This window comes from Aphis gossypii, chromosome 2, assembly GCF_020184175.1.
Source record: "Aphis gossypii isolate Hap1 chromosome 2, ASM2018417v2, whole genome shotgun sequence".
Lineage (NCBI taxonomy): Eukaryota > Metazoa > Arthropoda > Insecta > Hemiptera > Aphididae > Aphis > Aphis gossypii.
The window spans coordinates 30,692,061-30,717,302 of NC_065531.1; the positions used below are offsets into that span (position 1 = coordinate 30,692,061).

At 29.6% G+C, this 25,242-nt stretch overlaps 1 protein-coding gene across 3 annotated transcripts in view; it reads right to left on the reverse strand.

Moving 5' to 3' along the window:
• The window catches only part of LOC114127352 (LIM/homeobox protein Awh), a 73,286-nt gene that overhangs the window by 24,877 nt on the left and 23,167 nt on the right, over window positions 1–25,242 (reverse strand). Inside the window, exons 1-3 of one of the 3 annotated variants that reach the window (XM_050201110.1) lie at window positions 22,160–22,416; window positions 21,859–22,081; window positions 8,386–8,487 (exon numbers count right to left, since the gene is read on the reverse strand). In XM_050201110.1, the coding sequence (XP_050057067.1) occupies window positions 8,386–8,487; window positions 21,859–21,921 (165 nt within the window). In that variant the 5' untranslated portion in view covers window positions 21,922–22,081; window positions 22,160–22,416. Of the gene's footprint in view, window positions 1–8,385; window positions 8,488–21,858; window positions 22,418–25,242 lie in introns of those variants that run through there. The other 2 variants (XM_050201111.1, XM_050201112.1) reach the window with 2 other exon arrangements.

Consider the following 25,242-nt stretch of genomic DNA (forward strand, 5'->3'; position numbering starts at 1 on the left):
TTAATAATTAATAAGACACCATCGATTTAATATTTGACACAATGAAATAATTTTACATATTATATTTAATTTTATTAAATAAAAATGGTGAGTGAAGCATCTATATTGATTTGGCGTAATTTAAATGTACGCTCAATAGTTAATACTAAATATTTTTCAAATCATTTACCGATCGGAAGTAAACCAGAAATAAAACGATAATTTGACACACACCTCAGACCAGTCTCCTAATTTATAAATTGATGTCACCAGGTACATAAATTTATATAAATTTATCACAGTTTTCAATACTAAAAAAATCCTAAAATGAATAAGTAAATAATAACTAATAAGTTTATACTTTTTTAGTCTTTACGCCCATTTACTTTTGCTATAATATATATATATATAAATTTAATACTGTATGCTTATACGCCTCGACGTTAAAATAGTGTAATAGGTCCAATGTCCATACTCTATAGATATAAGGAAACTCGTGTAGGTAATAATAGCTGCAGGTATAAACACCGGAGTAAAATGAATAAAAATTTCAATATCTATACACCGATCTAAAACAGTTTTTTTTTAAGTCGTTAATATTGGCTACTATAAAAATAGAAAATAAAAAAATCCACAACCACAATAAATGTTTTACTCGGAAACGACTGCAGCAAAACAGTAGCGCGTAATCCACCGCATTAACGTGTTTCGTTCCATTCATTAGGTACCATAATACCTATAACATAAGATACTAATCTGTAAGCGAGATTTTAAATATAGACGTATATATAGTATACCAACTATATCGGTTTTAACATTTGAATAAAATATGTTCTATTATTTTTTAGTGTTGAGTAGGCAGTTTTATATGTATAGTTATGACATTTTGCCCCTTCAAAAGCTTCAATTTAGCTCTTAACGGTATTGCTCTATACCTATCGTTATTGTAGATATTATTGTGAAATTATATCTTAAGCGGCTAAACTAAATTTCGGCTCAAACATCCACCCCGTTCCGAGACACGTTTTTTAACGTCAAGTCACACTACTGATTGGTTCGTCGCATTTTGCACTATAGACTGCAAAGTAAATATAGGTAACGATTTAATTCATAGCACGGCGTGACATTCGATATCGAATTTAAACGGCTGCCGAAGACGATTTAAAAGAGTGTTTATTGTAATATCTGAAACATATTTCGAACGAGAAAAAGGTGGTCGAACCGGTTATCGGTTGATCCAACCGTCGTCGAAATGTGCGTTCATTCATTCTTTATATTTTCGTCGTACATTAAAAGTTATTACACTTAACGCGGAGACTTAAACACATGTATATTATGCGTAATATAAATATGTGAACATTTATGTTATGTGAGGCGGATTATAATAATAATATGGCCTGCACTATACATATATAAGTGTGTGTGTGTGTGTTGCGCGCGAGCCCGTTTTTGATTCATAATTGGACAGTGGTGACCGTCCGCGTTGACGCGGGTCGTAAAATCGAATTTAACTGTGAAATTTTTTATAAACTATACAGTGGAAATCATAATATATGCGTCTTTACGCATACAATACGTTATCGTTTATTGCCGACAGATATCATTTCGACCGCCTCATATATAATATGTAAAATACTATTTTTTTTCTTCCGCAAACACAAAAAATAATAACGCGCACGATATAGCTAGTCATACCTTATGTCCTAAGACATATATAATACGTACCTATATATTTAGGTGTATAAATTGTTTTACCAATATTTGAAATTATATAGGTCATACTATGACTATAGTCGCATGATTCAAATAGTTCGAAAATAAAAATATTTAAAACGTAGGTATATACCTGCAATAAAATACATTTTTATGAAAAATCAATTGCCACATTAATAACTGAAAATTAAGTTAGTTTTATGTAATATAAAGAAAATAAAAGTACTTAGGTATTTATATTATATGACTGTAATATAATCATAGTTAAAATCCCAAGTTCTTTTTAACAATTCAGTACGTTGAATGCATATAATAGAATTTAAGTTAAATCACAAAATTATACAAGAACTCGTTTACTAAATAAGCGAGGTAAATACATTTTAATAGTTTTAAAATTTACATACAACTATTTATTCATTTAAAGAAAAAACTATAAAAAAAATTGTTGTGGAAATCGACTATGCAGTATACTTTGCATAAATTAAAACAAAAGAAATAAACTGTATATATGACTAGTAATCGTTACTATTATAATATATATGGCTATAATAATAATATATATATTATACATGCAAAGTGCAAAGTATATCTATATACGACATAATATGTATATTATATTATTGTACCTATGTTTTTTTTGTATATACCTGTTATATACTTATACGATAAACCTTGTAAATAGAAATTCGGATTATTAGAATAAGGGATACCATTATAAAATACATATTATATATATATATATATATATATAATAACTAATTAAAATTTTAAATCATAACCTATCAGCGCACATTTGTTTAGGAGTTAGAATCATAATATCGTATTAGTCAATTTAAACTCAAAATAAACCGAATGATTTATAGATTTACTATATTATCTATTATTGGTGTCATTACTCCCTAAGCTGTTGATATTTTTTTATGTAAACTCAAATAATGAATATTGGTTCCTTTTTATTCCAAGTCTGGCAAAATTTATCTTAGAAAACACTAATCATTTAAAATTGTACCTATTTTTTTTTTTTAATTTTTAGATCATAGAATAAGTATACTGTTCTACATTTTAGCAATTTAATAAAATTATAATTATCAGTATTTATTTTTAAACTCCTTATATTTCTTAAGATAATCCTATTGGTTCACAGTTACAGGACTTCCGAGTACAATGGTAAAATTTACTACAGACGAGAGACGACGTATTACGAAAAGAAAAATACGTTTTTTTCCTATATGTGAGAAATACGTGCGGTCGCCACTGTCGCGTTTCGACGACGATAAAATAATAATACAATAATATAATATATATATATATATACCTTCTCTGAGGGGGGAAAGCGACTACTCACACATGTGAGAAGCATTTTGCCCCTTTCACGGGTCTATTCCTCTCTTACTCAGTCACTCATTCTCTCTCTATCTAGCTCGAGCGTCCTGTCCTCTCGGTTGCAGCCGCAGCAGTGTCACGGTACGCTGGTCCGGGTGACAGGTCGCCGCCGCCACGTCCTTCCTTCCTCCCCGTCCAATCGTCGCGCCACCGCCACCGACGACCAAACAGTTGCCTTTTCACCGGCAACAAATTATCGTTGTTTTCACACCGGTCCTCTTCGACCGTACTTTTTTTTCCGCTTTTTGTCTCTACCCTCCTTTTCATTTCTTTTTTCTCTACACACGCACACATACGCTCAATTTATCCCACCATTTAAACAATATGGCCGTCATTGTCTTCGTCGTTGCCCAAGGACGACGCCCATCACATGCTCGTCACACTTTATAAATATATATTATTATAGGTAGTAGTTTATTATTATTATTATTATAACATATATTATTATAATATGCCGAACCGGAACAGCGCGTGTACTTAACATATTATATTATCGGTATGTATACCGTCATTTTTTATGCACGGTGTCCTATCTATCATGTAGGTACCTATCGAGAAGATTTAACGATTTAAGTTACAAATTAAATGAGTAATTTTGTTTATATCTTCAGACTACATACCTAGTATTATACGTTTATAATTTAAAAATAGCAACATGTATGATACATAAGTAAGGTACATTTGTATTTGGATCGATGAAATGTAATAAATATTATAAATGTGTAGTAAGTAACAGTGTAATACATAAAACCAGAATACGATAATTAATATTCAAAGTAAAATAATATACGTGGTTCTTGGGACACAATTATATTTACATATATTTGTAATACAAATAGGTATATTATGTACCCATTGTACCTACCTGCAATCATACAAATGTTCTACATAGGGATTAAAATTAAACAAATAAACGATAAACAATATATGTATAAACTATGACAATCATTATAAATTTATGGTGTTGTATTCAAAATCTGCATTTAGTGTGAGATTAAACTACACACTATTTTCAATTAAACAATCAGGTTATTATTAACATCAAAAACTTTCACTAAGTTCGTCAAAAAGTTTAGAAGAACCATTTAATTTCGTTTTAGATTTATTGTGATATTCTCAACACCCAAAATGCAAAAAATATATAATAATTATTAGGTATTAGTAAAATATGTATTGATATGTTATGTAATTATTATGGTGAATACTTAGCTGTATAATAAGTATATAAATAATATACGAATGTATTTTACATTTAAGAAAACTATAAATTTTAAAATAATTATTAAAAAATTTGGTATTTGGATTCAACGATTTATGGAGAGACATTATGATTAATTAAATCTTATTTAACCTAATTTTTAAAATTGTATCTTTAAGATATTGACCTCTTACAAAATATCTATACTTTTTTTAACAAGGTAAACATTGAAATAAAGTAAGAATCAATTTTCATTTAACAGGGGTATGTTATCGTTCTAAACAGTGGACAGAGTAGGTTTAAAGAATATAATATTTCTTTAACTAATTTCTCACGAACGAAATTTTGTTTTGTTAAAATTTGAATGACCCTGTTGTGTTTGAACTCCGAATATGATGAGGCTAAAAATCAAAATGTACCTACGTATGAAATTATTTCATGTATAAATAAATACATTTTTAGATTAATTAATAAAATCATAAAATTTATATTTAATTTAGTATATATTGTGCTGTACGTATATGTGCTTAGTGCGTTGAGCATCAGTGTCTATTACGGTGGTATTCGTTATGCTACTGTGATTGCTTCTGTTAGGACTTCAATGTGTACAGTAGCATATGCAAAGAAGGTCAAAACGTATAAGCAAGCTACACTAAAAGTATAGGTATCCGAGAACCATTTATAAATACGTATATAGGTAGTTCATATAACGATTTCTATAATTAATTAAGTATTCTGACATTTTAAAACACCCACCGGATTAGGTTATTACTATACCGATAACTCAATATAATATAAACTTCATATTTTTCATAGATATACTTTTTTAAATAAATACTGACATAATTAATTTAATACTTATTATATAATAATTGAATAATAAAGCCATTTAGTAAAAAAGTAAAAAAAAAAAAAAAACAATACCAATCTATTTTCATCGATAGTTGTAAATATTCGTGTGGGACAAATATAATTTAATTTAATTTTTAAAGCGAACGGATAGCTTATTATTAAACCTGTAATAATATGTAGCTATATATTAACGAAATAAAAATGTTGTAGTATTAAATACCTGAAAGTAGAAAGTTATGTGATGATTGAGAAAGTTAAGCACGATACGATGAGAGATTGAAGATAGTCTATTAAGCTAATTTCGTTACGAAATTTACCCGATAATAGTTGATGTACTATATTTAAATATTAAATGTAATATAATAATAAGTGATTCGATTTATAAACTGGCAAAATTTCATATAAAGCACTCGTAGTACAGTATAAACCGCTAATATAATATTATGATAGATCAGACTGCGTATACTGCATAACAAAGATAGTTAGTCCATGCTAGCATATTATTTATACAGCTAGCGTACATCAGGTAGGTATTTCGAGTATACACAATATTACAGTAATGTGTGCATGTAGTCAAATATATAAGGACATATAGGGGTAAATTTAATGTATAATAGTATTTGGTTAAACAGTATATGACTTAACGCCGTGTGGGTACACTCGAAATGTGTGAAACTGCCCCCAAGTGCATACATCGGGACACCCCTCGCGTCATTGCACACACGCATACACACACACACATATAGTGATATTTCATAATAGAATAATAATATATGCGTTGACCTCGTACGTAGACACGCCAAAACCGCACATATACATACGGGACGTGTATCGAGTATACATATTTTATTCTACGAGTCATTCGAACAACGGTTTGGCGTTTAGGTACAGTAACGTACGTTGCGGATTTTATTAAATTACAATCTGCAGTGTCGGACAAAATATACATACGCGTACGCGTAATAATATAAACCCACCCCGATAATAATATTAAACACGCGGGCGCTCGCACTCGAGAGAGGGTGTGTGTTTTGGCAAACGATTGTTGTGCGTATAATGTAATAATAATAAAGTGTAATTTTTTCTCTCTCTCGCCGACACTTATAATAATATATACACACACGTGTGTACATATATACATGACGTATAGACCGCAGACTATTACCGTTGCATCATCATTGTGCGCGTATTACTATTATCGTGTACATATATTATACAATTCATGGGCGGAATAGGGGGCGTGCGCATTGTGTCTTGCACCGCTATATACACACACGCGTTCGCGCGCGCGTACTTGGAGTGCACATTAAAAACGTATAATATTAAATAAAAATACGATTCGGACATCAGCTGCGGCCCGAGAGGGCGCCGGGACTATTGGCTTTTTGACTTTTTTTTTTTTTTTTGGAAAAAAAACGTATATACATATGATATTATTGTACAGCGTCCCGAGAATTCGCGGGCGCACTTCTGTGTAGGTATATATACGATTCGCATTATCGTTTTATGTATATACGATGATACTATACAAAGGACGTTACAAATACGCGTGACAATGGACCGCAGCGATCGGTTAAGACCCGAAAACACGTATAATATAATATAAGCGCACACATAGGGACTGCTGCTGACTCGGCTCGTCGTTTTTGTGTTTATTCGATTATTATTTTTTTTTTTTTTTTGGCATACAAATTTTATACACTACACACACTTATATATATATATAACCCATATTTTAATATAATACACCTCCTATAATGCGGACGACGATGAGCAGATGGCGGCGGGACGACGTTGTTCCGGCGTTTATATATACTTAAATATATTGCTGCAGTTTACGTATATATTCAATCGCGTATTGTATATATTACTATGTTATATTCTATTATATTATGTTATATATTATTACAAACATATACATCGGGTACAATATAATGTCGCGGCTGCGCGTATATACGTCTTTCGACATGTAATAATATAATATATGGGTATATACGCGTACGATCAAAGTCAAAGACGCGGAATAATTACAAGCTAACCGCTTTAATACGACGGCGGCGGTGGTGGCGGCGGCGGTCTCTCTGGGGGAGGGCGGCGATGACATATCCGAATGAATTATTATAGACATCCCGAGATTTCTATACATCCATATGCTTATATATATATATAAATGTATATTATCGTGTACGTACGCTCTACTTGTAAGATATATGTTGTACATATTATATTGTGTGTGTGTGTGTACTATCTATAAACTTATACATATTATACGATCGTGGGATCCGTTTTATATTCCATGTTATATTATAGAATATTAACGAATTACACGTAAACACGTTGTATAACAATCGATTAAATTGAAAAAATAACAGTAATGTACCGTAATTATTATTATACTTACAACACAGCACACGCGTATATCGTATATATATATATATATATTATAGTCTACACATATTATCACAACAGTGCGATGACGGTGACCTGCATCATATATACTCAGCTCATCGTATCACACATTTTAACCATCAATCGCATATTCGCATAAATGTATATATTATATGAGTAAAACGTTTAATGTGCCCACGTAGTGCAGATTCACGCTATAGTCATAGTGCCAGGGGTATCAGGTTGGTTTTTTGAATACCTACATAACTCGCCACAAATACGTTTTTACTGAAAATAATCCAAAATATGTCTTGCATATTACTTCACTATTAGATATTAATGTTTAGTTTACATCATACAACACAATATTATTGATGATACTATATAATAATTCCACCATTAACTAATATTTTAAATGTTATAAAAGCGCCACAATTTATCTATCCTCAATCCTCCAAATTATTCCTGTCATTTTACTTATAATAGTTTGTAATACAATTACAGACTACAGTGTTAATAAATATCAGTCTATATGAAAATTAAATCATTGATTATTTTTTTTTATATTAATTTTACTGTTATTAGTGCAGATGCACTAATAATATATAATTTTACAATAGTTTAATCACCTTAACAATTTTTAGAGTGTATACTGTACAGTGTACACTGTCATGCATAAATGTATATTAAAATATGTAGATTTTAGAAATATATATACTATATCATTAACATAGGCCCAATATAAGCCTATTCTAAATAGGTAATCGTATATATGTGTGAGAGCACATTATAATTTATTTATTTTTTTACATTGAGAACAGTATAAATCGTTCATGTAACGGTAAAAATATACCGGTGCAATTTGCGCGTACCTTGACGTATTGGACGAATTCGTACTTTTCACGAAAGTGCAAACTTTTGTTCTCGCATAAAGCATCTTCTGTTAAATGTCTTGACTTGTCTGCAGTTTTCTCCTGCAATCATAATTAAGTTATTGACTACATATATATGATGTGTGCGTACTGTGTACAGAATTTAGGGAACACATTACTACGAGCATATCAATATTGGATAAACAAGTATACATAGCAAATGCTCGCGTATTGAATTCTATATATCTATATTTATATATCACCCACGTGAGGCTTATTATATTATTACAATATAATACGTATAACTATATACCTACGTTATTATCATAATCTCAGAGTCGAAATCTCCACTCACATATAATATACACAAGTGCTATACATTTTTAAGTTACGAGGCCGTAAATTTTTAACGACTGTCGGTTTTTAGCGAGACCCTTAGCTCCTTTAAACATAAACATTATAAAAAGATATATTATATTATGTTATGTGTTTGCCCAAACAAGGAAAGCATCAAATGTGGTCCATTCGTATTGGATTATTATATATTGATTATTATGGACTATATTGGAATGATTGACATCTTTAGATCTGTCGAGACCAAATACAGATCGACTTTACACGCATAATCGCCAGTCATTTTTCACACCTTTCACTGGTTAAATCGAACTATCAAAACTTTCCATAGCCGTTTAAAAATGTAGTAAAATGTTTTTTATATGGCTATATGCGTGTACATTTATGGATTTTCTCAATCCCATTTACCATTTTTGTTAACCCGCGTGAATTTTATAGTGCCTATCCATCTTGCCTGATAATGCTAACATTTCTTCAATAGTATTTTTCAATTTTATATGATCACTTACAAAATATTTTTGATTTTGTTGCACATTTAAAAGTATGTAAACTGTACACTGTACATATGTTTAAAATAGAAAAATATTGAAACTCACTTAAAGTTGTATTGTATATTGCAGTCCACTATTATCTATACTTATTAACAGTTCGATCGATACTAAACTATCAGGTACTAGATATTTCCTCTTATAAACGCAACATAAGCAATATAATGATAATGTAATAGATACGATGAATTTTTGCATCTCAAAACAAAACATAGATACCTTTTAATACAATATAATCATAGGAATATTTACGATTACCTATGCAAAAATATATTCACTAAACGTCTCATTTAATTAAGATATGTTAGGTGTAAAATATTTAGGTAAGTAAAAAAAAAAAAAAAAAATGTCTTCAATATTAAAATTAATGAGTCGAAAAATCATAAACTAGGTGCAAAACACTGCTCATTTACATAAACACTTCAATATAATCGAAACATTTAAATTTAATGTGTTGGATATATTTTTTATAGCTGTTAAAATGATGCCCATTAAATTTTTTACTGCAGCTACCGGTACTACTACTGTTTTACTTTAGTTATTATATACGACGCGCGCATTCATATACATGTCTGCTCTGTGTATGTGTGTGTGTATAATGTGTTTTTATTTTCTCATATATTTTCAGATTTGCTGAGCTACGGCATAGGCGGGGCCCTGAAAGTCGACGTAATCGTTTTCGGCGCGAACGTATATTATAATATACCTACAAACACGACCAGACATAGCGGCCAGTCACGACAATATTTACGGATTTTCGCACGTGATTTGTCCTATATTATGTTTCGAGATTCTAGTGGTGTAGACGCGTTATAATATAGTTATATGGGTTTTGGATGAGTAAGCGCATAACATAATATAATAGTACATAAGATATATTTATATTATTATTAGTTATTATATTTAATACCGAGTCAAATACCGGAATACGGTAGTAAGTAACACTGTTTGGGATTAAATTCAATTATATAAATAACGTGATGGAACGACTCGAGTCTCGAGTGGTAGAGCTGGGTGAACAGGGCGATAGGAGACGGAAGGTGGCGGAGAGTTGGAGACTAACTAAAATGCTTATTTCGCATAAACAGGAAATTCAAAAAAAAAAAAAAAAATGAGGTAGAAAAAAATAATAATAAATAAAATCGTCGTCGGCAACATGTGATAGCACAAAAGCAGAGGATGTGGGCAATATTTCGTCGGAGACTTGCAGTGGACAACCGGTACCATATATTCCGAACGCAGCATGACTTATTAGCGTACTTTGAATATTTTTAAATATACAATTTTTATTACACTTATTTTTTCCCTCCTTCCGAACACACGGGCCGGGCCGGGCGCGTTACAGACGCAGTTTAAAAGCCGCAAAGAAACGGCGGCCGCGGGCGAGAAGGTGACATCGATAAATAAAATCTACACCGGTTCGCCCAGTAAATAATATTAATAACGTCGCGGACGCCCGGGTGAATTGGACCGGCCGTATTATACACATTATACATATATTATACAGGGTGTTCAAACGAAATTGGTTCGCACGCCGTTCACACTGAAATTAAATACTAAAAAAGTAAAAATACCTCACTCCTATGACCATTCTATCCTATAAAAAATGTCCAAACAAATGTTTGCAGTGTTTAATAGGCACGCAAAATTTCAATCAGCTTCTTTGCAACTATAAAAACATATTATAAAACTTCAATATATTAAAGATACATTTTACTAACCTAACGAAAATTATTTCAACGAGTAAAATTAAGTTAAAAAAATCACTAAGAAGAAGAAAAAATAAGAACACACTCGATGTACAAAAAAATTAACGAACGCTGTATACGAACGGATAATAATTTTAGCGTGCTCGAAGTCAATACCTGCAGTAATAACGATGTTGTAAGAAAATGTTTTCACAGTGACGTTTTTGTCAGTTTTCTTATATACTCGAGCAGACGATCTCGATTTGTTATACATTATAATCGATCCATTATATAGCTAATAAGACACGAACGATTATTAGAACCTCCCTATACGAGGACCGTAGTCGTAAGACCGCGATAAACACCGAGAGATCCAGAAAAACGGTGATGGCATTTTTCACGCGTTGAAGATTTAAAATATTGGAAAAACGACGCGCGAACATCCTGTATATACACATAATACGTACACGGTTCGGTGCAGGCGTACATATAGCGGCGTATACACAAACACGCACACACACTTACAAACACATTAAAGACGTGTAGAACAGGAGTCACGCGGTTATAATATATATAATAACATGCGCACCGGCCACAGGTATTTATAAGTACGTAAGTGTGTAATACGTATGCATATATCATACACGCACACACATCACGACCAGTGGTGTCACACAAACACATACTATACATACATAAGTACCGCGTACGCACATCTCAGAGCTATAACGCCTACCCGACACACACACACACACACATACGTTTTTACTCGCATATACACATTTAAACATTTTGTACATTTATATATATATATGCTATTATGTGTGTATAATATAATATGAGCGCGTTGTTGGGCCGTTTGTAAAACACGATAATAATAATTTTTTTTCGTTTTCGTTTTTTTTTTTTTTGTCCTCAGCTCTCCGTATATGTATAGACGCGACGGCGGCGTAGTCCGCAGCAGCCGCAAAGTATCACTGCTGCTGCTGCTGCTGCTGCTGCCGTCGTGGATCGCGGGGTCCATTCATTATTATTATACACACATATATACCTATATAATATTATATACGAGTATATACCGATTTCACGACGAGGACATCACCGCCGATGGCACACGTGATATTATAACCACCGCCGACAGAGCGAGAGGATTAAACATCTGCCCTTCGACGTATATACAACACACACGCGACTATTGCACACACTCCACGGTCCGTTGAACAACCATGTCACCCTGTATACACAAACACATAGGTTCGAGTGTGTGTGTTTTATTGTACTCGCACGCATCCCGGGGCTTATCAACCGGAATAATAATGATTCGCGTACAAAATGCTCATAATATAATAATGTAATACATCTAATATACAGCGTGTAAAACGAAGTCAACGAGACACCGAAATAAATACACGCGGACGAGTTGGATTCGCGGGGAGGTTGACAAATCCGTACACGATACGCCCGAGCGAATACGCGCGATACGAAGGAAATTTATTTTATAATATTACATTATGTTATATAGTGTTAGGTATATTGTAATGTGTAGTGTTTTCTCTTAATAATGAATACGTACATTGTTATATAAACGTAAAAACTACCCTTCGCGTGCGTATACTTTACAAACGGAAAATCAGTCTTTCGCAAATGATTCGCATAAAGGTATATACATATAATGTGATATATTGCTGGTAGGACTGTTTACGTTCGTGTTTTCAGTTTAACTCCTGTCACGCCTGTGTCTGCTGTATAGTATTGATTAAAACGAAAAGGATGATTAGACGATATATAATCACCTATACCACCCCGAAAAGAATTAATCGTTTGACACAACCATTATTATTATGTAAAACGATTATTCGCTATACAACGACCAGCAAAAATACCTATGCCTTTGAAATATTATATTAATTAACTGAATTACATCATTGTTATTGGAACTCAAAATATATATACGTATGACTAATCTAAAAACTCAGAGCATATATTTTATATTATTTATATTATATTATCTAGCTTTGAAGTGCATTTTCTTTGGATATTACGCAAAAAAAATGATATAAAAATATAAAATACGTATTTCAACCACCTATTAAGTGTTTTAGTATAACTATTGAAAATATTATCGAAAACATTTATTAAATACAAAATTATTATGTATAGTTTGTTTGTATATCGTGACCATTTACTTTTTTAATCGATACGAGTATTTTATGTTTCTATATTATTATAGCCTATGAATAGTCAGAATAGTTCATTTATAGTCTTTTAAATCTTGAATTTTAATTTACACAAAACGAAACAAGGAAAGAATATTAAATACTCCATATGACCATTATCAAATATAATGTATGTATCAAACCACCAAGGTGAGATTTAATTGAATTATATACAACGTACGAATCGTTCGAGGAATAACGATGGACTAAAATAGTGAAATATATACTAGTTAATAATATATTCTAGTTAGCATGAAATTTATATGAGGTTAAACATAAATATAAAATGTTATACTTCGTATACATACACATATTAATATTATATATATATATATATATATTTATATATCAAATTATACCATTTAAAATATAACTTAAAACTATATAGACGAGTGTATGTTGTATTTAATAGTATTATATTATATAATATATTACAGTATTATTAGGCATATTATGTACCTATGCGTATAAAGTTTGTGTTTCAATAGTTGTAACACAATTATTGTTATTATTTATAATTATTATAAATCACAACTGTGTTTCCGCAGTTTGTGAGAATAAAAATACAGTAGGTATAATAACAAAATAAAGATAATTAATTACTAAATATTGAAACACTTATACAAACTTATTATATGATATACATTAAGCCGTGATGTGTATTCGATAGTTACCGCCGATAGTTTATACACACATACCTATTATAATATGTGTGTAATATGGTGAATGTAAATAAATAGAAAATATTAGTATAGAACTATTATAAATACGTATGTTGTATACAAGTATACCTACGCAAACGATAATATTCAGATGCTGTGAACGATGGCCACATATTATATATTATAAGCCTGCTGTCATACACCTACAGAGTATACCTATTATTATACAGTTCACCGTTTAAAAATATTAAATCAATAATAAATCATCCCGTGAAAATCACACTATCCGTGTAAAATTTATGTTGTTCTGTAACTCTTAACATCACATGTTTTGATAAGATCGGGTTTAAATACTTAACAAAATGAAAATTCGTAAAAGATGTCTTTATGTGGTATATGTACTAGTACATAACCCTTATGTTCAATACAAACTCTATGTATGTGTAGAAACTTATTAAACAAACACGACTGGTTAAAAAATGGGAGGAATCGAAAAACGCCCAGTACAATCTCACCCCGCGAAACAAAAAACGATTTCTTTCCCTCTGGGTTGACGCCAATGCGACGGCCCTTCGTCGCAATGTAAGTATATTATATATATATTGTGTGTGTGTGTAGCCATGATAAACTTGTATTTCGTCTGTATCAATATTATATACGTACAATTTATATATATTCATACAAAGAGTCAAACTGTTTACGTTTCTTTCAGTATAATCAAAAATATAATTTATCCAACTAAATATTTTCTATCGCCTTATATATGTACACCAAATAAGCTGAAAAATATAATATACTTTTGAATTGCAAGTTTCAATAACTATTAAAATGCGGTAATAGTTTCGAAACGAATGAGTATGTGAGGGTAAATGGTGATTTTTAAACAGTGGATGCTAGTTGTTATAAAAAATTGTCTTCAATATTTTCTTTATGGATGTTACGGCAATCTAACATTAAATACTATAAACATGTATAATAATAATAATACATTTCTTATGTTTTCACCTTAATACCTACATTATATAACAGTTTTTAATTGCATAAAGTGATTGATAAACCTAACTCATTGATAGCATCATAAAGTTATTAGTGGAAAATAGATGTACGAAAAATATGAAGGTAAATGAATATAAACGATTGAGACAGTGGCGTAGCCAGCAGGTAGGCCTGATAGACCCGGGCCTACCCACTTTTCTTCAAAAATTAATGTTTTGTATCATGTTTTTTATTTATTAAAAATATTCATTGATAATCCTTATTCCATCAAAATATCAGGCCTACTCAAAAAAAATTGTCTGGCTACGCCACTGGATTGAGACTGTGTAGTGTAGCTATAAACGCATTAAAAAGATGAGCTAAAAATATAATATAACATACGAAAAGTACTGTAACTAGTCAATTAAAAATGTTTAATATAAACAATAAAATTGAAAATGTAAGTTCTTTAACCAGAGACTAGGACAATACCAGAGAATATTCATAAACCAACTTTTTATCACAAATCTGTAAAAAACCAGTCCTAAAATTTGAAATATTAAAATTAAAATAGAATATAGAAAAAATGTAGAAGAGTTACAAAAAGGCAAAAACAACAGAAGATATAAAAATTTAAAGAAGAAAACTTGAAACAAAATTGCATGTACTTTATAAATATTGATATATAAATATAGACTACTGAACATTAGAACGCAGTGTGTTTATAATTTAAAGTTCGAAGTACGTAATACATGTAAAGTCGCGATAGTACAAAGGAGGGTAGACCTCAATAAAATATTTTGGTGGACTTAAATCTACTCTGCTCGTTCACACCTCCAATGAATATGTATTTTTAATTAAAAAACTGAAAATTATGAATATTCCTTTGAAAAGATTTTAATAATATAACATATACGTTCTACGTTAAAAAAAATCAATTTTATATTTTTATTATATTAAATAACATCCATCTGTGCAACACAAATGACACAACATAATTGTATATCATATATTATAAGCTGTATATTATAGTATTATAGTAGTAATAATAATAATAGTCGTAGTAGTAATAGTAGTAGTAAAAGTAATAGTAATAGTAGTAGTAGTAGTAGTAGTAGTAGTAGTAGGTAGTAGTAGGTAGTAGTAGTAATAGTAGTAGTAGTAATAGTAATAGTAATAATGATTATATATAAGTGTGATATATAAATATATAGTGTATATTTTTACATCGGCATCGCTCCAAAGACGACGATGCCGCAAATGGAAAATTAATGAACACTGTACGAGTTTGATAACCCAAACTAAATAATATATTTTATAAGCAGGAAATTTCTTTCTTTTTTTCGGATTGTGCTGGAGGACTATAGAGGTGTATACATCTATAATATAAATAATATATAGAACGGGACAAAAGGACAGACGCCGACCACACACGCCCAAACAAGTGCGCGCGTCCTGTACAATACCCAATTGTACATACGAGTACGTACACTGGTGCGTGTACGATATAATATATAGTATATACTATATATACATACCTATAACTATTCTCGCTTACACATTTATACACACACATATACACGTATATTGTAATAGTGCGGACGAGTAACATAACGACGAAGTCCGGTGAAGTATGAAAATCCGAATAATAATAATGATAATAATAATAAAATATACACGTTTCGTCGAATACATATACATACGCAATATATACGTATTATACTCGTACGGGTATACCGTAATAAAAAATAATAACATGTACATACTTAATAATGTATATAATCCCAAAGCGCCTTCGAGTATAGATCTATATATATATATATAAATAGTATTATATTATAGTATATATTTTATATAAAGCGAGATGATAGCCAGTACGTCGGTCTCGTGTATTAAAAGCATGCATATAGACAGCCACACAGACGTAATGGCGCGTATATCGTGTTGTTGAAATATATATTAGATTTTAAAAATATATAGGTAGGTACTATACCTTGCACGCGTACATGAACATTATAGTGTGTTTTAAACTTTCACAAAGACTTGCGTTTAATATATATATATATAGGTACTGGTACTATAACGTTTGTATACATTTTATTCGTATGCCGATGCGATTTCGCCAATGTGAAACTGCAATATTTTAGAATTATATCGATATGTATAATATATTATGTTTTAATGGTTTTAGAATGATATTATACAATATAATATATTATGAAATAATCTAAAATGTTTTATAAAAAAAAAACCCACGCTAATATTTTAACTTTCTTGCATTGTGCCATGTCAACATAATCATCTTAAATTATACTTCAAAACTAATTACTACTCTATAAATTAATAATACATTATAATTTATAATTAATACCTATATATATACATTATATACATAGATAGATAGAACTGAAGGTATACTGGCCATACTGCAACAAATGCAATAAAAAGAATGCATTATTGCTCAATTCAACAGTCATTCATAAATTAAGTTTAATTAAATTAACAGAAAAAATTCATTTCAAGTAAAATAATGGATATAACTATTAAATCAAACAATGTCACAAAAAATAACAATAACTAAAAATATATTTACACAAATGCGTATGATGAATACGAGGGTCACTTCATTGTTTAATCATATAATAAATTCTATTAGGTACATATAGGTATATAATTACATATAATTTATACTTGTATAGGTATATAACGAAATGTTTATAATTATAATTTATTTTCGCGGCCTATTATGTATTTGAAAAAAACCGATCGATACTGTTATGTTATGAGTACATCTAAAAACAAACAATTTTTAATGAACGTAGTATAAACTTTTATTAATTTAATGTTATTTCCGTTAATTCATACAACTGATAAAATATATTTTTACTATTTTTTTTATTTTTTTATTCATTCAAAATATTTTGCAACTAAATTCTCAAAATCTCATAATCAAAAATTGGATCACTGCCTACTTAGAGGTTGGCAACCACCATTTTATATTAAAATATTTCGTATATCATAAAACCACATAAATATTGGTTATCAATATCCTATTGTGAATTGTTATCAATATTTTGGAAGTATAAAATATGCAATTAATCTTATTTTCTTATATCATAATTATTATTTACTAATATTTAATTTGCTTTTTTGTAAATTGTAATTAAATATATATTTTTATAACAGCCAACATACAATTTTATTAATATCTAGATATTTTAGAATCTATGTTATTGATAATTGTAATAGTATTCAAGAGCTTTTTGTTTTCTTAGTGTTTAAAAAGTTGTTATTTAGAATTAATTTAAATATTTCTTTAAAACAAAAAGATATATATAGGTACATTTTAAATAATAAGTGTCATGGCGTAGTCGTAAATATCTGTCGCTGCTATTGTCTTTTGTGCATTGTTATAGTTATTTTTCTAACAGAAAAACTGAAGGTTTTGTTTGACAAATCGATATTCAAATACAACGCATACATAATACGTATTTTTCTTTTGATAAAAAAACTACATTCCTTAAAATACTAACAGTTCAAGTTCTGAGTTTACTTCAACACTATTGATCGAATAGAAACCTATATATTTAACACGTTTAGCGGGTATAATATAATAAAAATCTATAGAACTATAATATAGGTAGTATACATAATATATATTTGGGTATATTATATGTATATATACTAAATAATAATAATACAAATATTACCTTTGGTTTGTTAAATTTAAATATTCAAGAATAAAAATGTCAAACTGTCATACATTATATTTGTATAGCCCTCCCGATAGAAAGATAATATATTATATTACAAAAGTATACCGCCGCTTATTACCTATATCATATATATTATAAAATAGTTATTTTCATAATAAATTAATAACCAACAGTGTTCAAACCACAAAGTCAATATAATACAGGTACTTTTCTAATATACTTAATACTACTATTCAACAGTATTGTTTTAAAGTAATGCAAAATATCTATAATATATATATATTTAATGTTAGTTTTACGATATGAAATTGTAAAATAAAATTTAAACCAAGTTCCTAGATCAGATAAGTCGATTATCGCACATTTTTAATATTAATAATAGTATACTTGTAACTTGTAAGTATATATAAATACAAAAAATAAAAAGTTATTATTGACATGCACAAAATATAATAATAATTTTTCTTTTTTTTTATAGAATGCCTACATTTTATTAAAATACCACTTATCAGTTATCATTAAATATTTAAATTAATAATTTAAACCAATCGAACATTTTTTATTTTGTACCTATGTTTTTTTGTTTATGTTTATATGCAAAAGCACAAATAATTAATTTAACGAAATTAAATGTAAATAGGTTCATAATGGATAGTTTAAAAACACGCAAATCAAATTTATAGGATATTTTGAAGGCCGTAAAAATAAGTATTCACAAGTAATTTTTCGACCGAATTATCAAATTTTAACATTACCATATCTAATTATTTGATATTAGTCAAAACCGCTTTTGATTTAAATAATTGTACCATGTAAGTTACTCTTTGATGTCGATCGTTTAACTGAAAATTAAACATTTTTTTTTTTTTTTGCAAATGACTAATCGTTTATTTTTTATCTAATTTGAACAAACTATAAATATCATCTATAGATCTAAATGACCTACACAATTGTCAATCAAAAATATTATCTAGTGCTATATAGATATTACATCTACAAGAATGGAGTTATGAACTGAATTCTAAATAACTCAAAATTTTTAGAGGACAGAGCACAATAAAATACTGCACATACTCGTATAATTTAATGTAAATAAGGTATAATATAAAGTTTACCGCGGTATGATGAAAAATTTAATTTTCATAATATAAATAATTATGTATAATTATTACTATAATGACCTTTATAATTTTTTCACATAACTTTTGTATATTTCATAATTTTTGATTCAACATTTTAGTTATTGAAGATAATATACATGTATATTAATATACTTTGCTTTAGTAACAAATAAAAATACAACCCATACAACCTTCGTTAACTATTTTTTAAAACTTACTTTATGATATAATTATATAAACAAACATTGATACTAATCAACATATTTTTTAGTTTTCTTCTAAACCACATGTTTCCGAAAATTTAAAATTAATTTAAAGTTCAAAAAAATAAGTCCGTCTAGCATCAACCCCGGCCAGATCTCAAGTTTCAAGTTCTTTAAATACAGTTGTGAGATTAGAAGTTATAGATTAGTCTATATACTATACTTGCAGTATACTTATAAAGTATACTTATACCTATATAAAGAAAAAATGAATAATTATATCTATTTTATAGTTGACAAACAAATTCATATAAGATAATTAATATTATACGTTATACCTATATGTTACAAGAAAAATATGAAATTGAAGGTCATTGTAAGAAATACTCGCACAATGTACACAATGTTGAATGTTTAGATGTACATGATAAATAAAAAGATATATCAATATTTTCTCATATAGCCCAATCATTTTGTACGATTGAATAAGTATATAGTATTTTCCTCTTGGACAATGTAAAAATAAATACATTCTTATTTAAAAAATGTATTTAATTAGTAAATATAATAAATAAATATTTTTATTTATTTATTACCACATAGGTTATTTTATCAAAAAACTTTATTTCCTTTTTTGACTTAAAAACATAAATAAATAAATGTTATTAACATAAATCTAAAATAAGTCTGAATATTTCATATGTGCAAAATTAACGAATTTTATAAATTCCTTGAAATTGTTATCCAAATTTCTAATTTCATAAATTCGTCAATGGTATTATAGATTACATAAATTCAATATAAATTATGTGATTCAACTCAAATTTTTCAATTTATTTAAATTCTGATGTATAATTATATTAAGCCTTTTAAGGACCATGTTTGTAATTATTCAGATTTATATACCTACTATAATATTATATCAAACTTTTTATGATATTACAAATTTATTTTTTTATAATGAAAACCAACCTAAGAATAATAATATGTTCTTCACTCCAGTATGGCAATATAGCAAGTTTGAAAGATATAGAACTTAGAAACTACTCTTTCAGGTTTTGATTTGATTTTAAAAATGTTCGAAAAATTATCTTCTGAGCAATTTATAGTAAAAAAAGGTATTAGATCTCAATGTTTTCATTTTAAAAAATAAATTCGTATTATTACATGACATTTCTTAAATTGTATAAAAAAATTCTTATTGTATTTGAAAATATTGTCTTTAAGTATAGATACCTACACTTAAAAATTCCAAAAATGACAATTTAGACAAGTTCGCCTAGTATATTTTATAAATATTTATGTGCAATAATTGTTAATATTCAATATTTATAGGAACTATACATATCTACTATACACTGTTACACATATATGATCAATAACATAATTATACAGTACCTACTTACTGCGTGTAAAGGTTTAAGATAGACACTTCAACTCTGAAAAGGGTTGCAGAAAAATAATTAACATGGATAGATAGGTATACCTACATATAGCCTATATAGTGATTATATATAGTAGTTTCATATATAGGTAATTTATATCATTAAATAACATAGGTAGTATCGCACACCAGCACACCTAGATCAAAACTGTAACAACAGTGTATATTATACACAATTTATTATAACTAGAGAAGCCTTTCAACTATTTGCTATGGGTCTCGCCAATCTTATATAAATACATTTAGATTTGAGATAGAAAATATGATAAAGAATGGAACTGTATTTAATATTTATACATAACGATAATAATATAGAAGTCCAATGTAGGAAACGTTACCTACACCTGTATATAACATATTAAAGCGAATAACGTTTATACCTATATATTATATATACCTATACGCATGCATATATATTATGCAGCTATATGTAGACTATATATTATTATGACAGCCATTTCTAGACATTTATAGTAACGCAAAATGCTCACTTGCAAACAGCAAATGAAGCATGCGAGTAAGAATAAAAAAGATTCAAACATTTACCTTCATGTTCTTGATGTACGTAGCCGGAAAACCACACAGCTCGAAACGGTTTTCTTGGATCATATCTGCGGTTAGACTGAACGTGTACCCGGCGCAAGCAGACAGTATACGTTGTAAATATATGTATATATATATATATATACAACACGTGAGGATAAATTCCAAGAAAAACCACACCGTCGGATGACCGCTGCAGCTGAGAGTGCGCCGCGTCTCTCCGACCCTGCGTTCAAAATCGTTTTCGAAACATTTCCGTAAAATCGCGCGGAAAAATGAGATTTTAGGTGAAACGGAAATAAACCTGCAACACGCGTCGGCGATTCGTGTGAAAAAAATTCCGGAGTCGTCCGTATGTACCTTTATCGGGAGAGTGCTTGTCCGGCCGCCGCTGTCACTGCACCACGTCGATTTGGCGAACACTATTACGGTATACAAAATTCGTATTTCGTAACAATATCAAAATATTAAAAATGATGTACACGAAGGAGCGCGCACTGCCGCCACCGGTGTGTATGTGGGCCGTTCGCCGCGGACCGATCCTAACTAACGGACGGCAGAGATGACCGGCCGGCCGTGTGGCAGACGCGGGCCATGGATTCTGCGCGCGTACACGTCCGGTAGGAGGGTAGAAGCGAACGATAGGCGCCACCGATTGGTCGGCTGGGCGTGGTCTCGGCGTGCGTCGTCTACCACGCCCTGTGCGCGGGTAAAAGATCCGGATCCGATATAATATATATATATAGAAGTATTATTATAGATACCTGGCTACTATTATTATTATTATTATACTCGTATAAGGTACTGTACGAATATTATTTTCCTTTCCGTTTCCTCGTATTCTTCCGACCGGACGCAGACGAAAATATTATTATTATTATCATTACTGATATATATATAGTTACATATTTACGACTTGGCCAACAACCGTCTCTTTTTTTTTCGGTCGCCGTTTTCATTGTGTCTCCTGCACATCCAACCGTGAACGCCGCGAGTATTATAATAATATGAAAGTACCTATAGGTAACTGCGGTATATAAGGACGTAAGGTGGTAAACGACGAGTCATAGGTATATAAATATATACTTATACGATGGTGGGTATTACATATATATTATACAGTATAGGTACCTATATACCGGGTTAGTATGAGAGTGTCAGTGTGTGTGTGTGTGTGTGTGCTACGTATTGTATTTTATTGGACCTGATCTTGGGGAGGGTGGAATAAAAAACAAAACGACAGCAAACAAAAAATAATAAAAGCCCCGACGCGCATATGCGACGGGGAGGACCGTGCAGTATACGCGAGACAAGATGACGTGTAATGTATTTTGTACACATATGATGTACCGCCCTTCCCCTCGTCGAAATTATAATAATAGTAATAATACATTATTGTATTACGTACCTATGTGTGTTTTACGAAGGCAGAGAACAAACAAATACACGAAGAATATATATTATGTATAAATATAAGTAACGACAGCCGTATATATAAAGAAGCGGCGCGTTATACGCGACCGTTACGGTTTTCGAGTTTATTGGATCACATAAAATATAGAAGTGTATACATGTACATTTATGGCCGTGTAGGTATAAGGTACATGCACATATATAAGTATAAAAGTATGGTTGTTATTACAAACAACTCCTACGGCGTACATAGAAATTTGCAATTAAATCCTTAAACACGAAATTTAAATAATTAATTTAATTAATTTACTTGTACGTAACTTAGAGGCCCTAGCGACCTAGCCCAACTATGTCACTGTCTATACTATAATATATAATATAATAAAGGGTAAATAGTATTATTATATTTTATTATACACGTAAAGATGAGATGGCACGCTTGATTTTCAAAACGTCACCGTTTCATATGTGATTTGCCACAGTACCGTAACTATATACAACCACAATGCCAGAGCAACTGCACAATTAATCGTGTACATTATTCCAATATATATTATATGAATACATTGTTATAATAATATGTAAAACACTGTTTTGTCTGTTTTCAATTATAATAACGCACATCAAGCTGCATCGCTTCTGCACACTTCCAAACAAATGTAATCTCACATCGTTTGACTTTAAAATTTAAATACCCATTATAACTATTAACCCTACCTATATCTACGCGTATACACACAATAATTGATAGTAGGTACATAATATTGTGTAATACACGAAACGAATATTTGTTATTCAAATGAACTTATACATTTAATATTTCAATCGTAATAAATAATGTTTTATACATATATATGTCATGTACTGCATAGAGTATATACAAAAAACATTTATACGAATCGCTTTTTTAAATACTTTGGCGACCAGATTATTGATTTATGTGACATTTTAACGTGAATAAATAGGTACATTTTAAAACAACATGGTTCACCCCATATAGTTATCTGTATACATTAATATAATGTTTTCATAGACCGTTAAAATAATTTTTCAATTATTTAAAATTTCAAGGAGAGCTGCAGCCCCCTCAACCCTTCCCCTGGTTACGCCACTGTAACATTATAAACAATATAAATAATCCATCGAAATTCAAGTAGGTATTGTATTCAAATTTACACGAAAATAACCAAAAAATGTTACTAACATTATAATTTATATGCAGATACCTGTATCATAAGTATATCTACATTATATTTTATTATTTTATTTTATAGGCCGCTTATTAAATATTATTATTAACATATAATAATATAATATTATGTGTCATCATCGTTTCATTGAAATCAACCACAGAGTGAACAGTGAAGAGTGAACTCTTAGGTATATACCTATATAATATATATAATATCTAACATAATGCTGGATATTGATTATTATTATATTATTGATATGATTTGAGTCATTGAATAGAATAAATAAAAACTGCCGAGAAAAAACGTGTAATAATATATTTAAAAAAATGTTAAAAATATATTAATATATGTATAGTATTTTATTTTATTTTATCTTGTAACATATATCAATAATAATAACGATACCTATTTTGTTTACAGAAGGATAAACCCGTAAACGGCCAAGCACTTATGCCAAAATCTTTAAATTAGACATTTATAATGCATATAATATATAAGTAACACGAAATCCAACGAGCTACAATAATACAGCATCCAATGTACCTACTATATATATTTTTATAATATGTTGAATTTTTTTTTACATTTCGTTAATTATATTTTCATTACGCAGTGCGTAGGTTCAACATTATAATATTATTACATGCCTATACCTAACACCTTTATTATTACACTAACGCGTAGGCCTACCATACGAGTACGAGTAAAATACATAATCATTATCCAGTGTGAAATTAAATCATGTTGTTATTATTATTATTTTTTTTTTAACGCGTTAAAC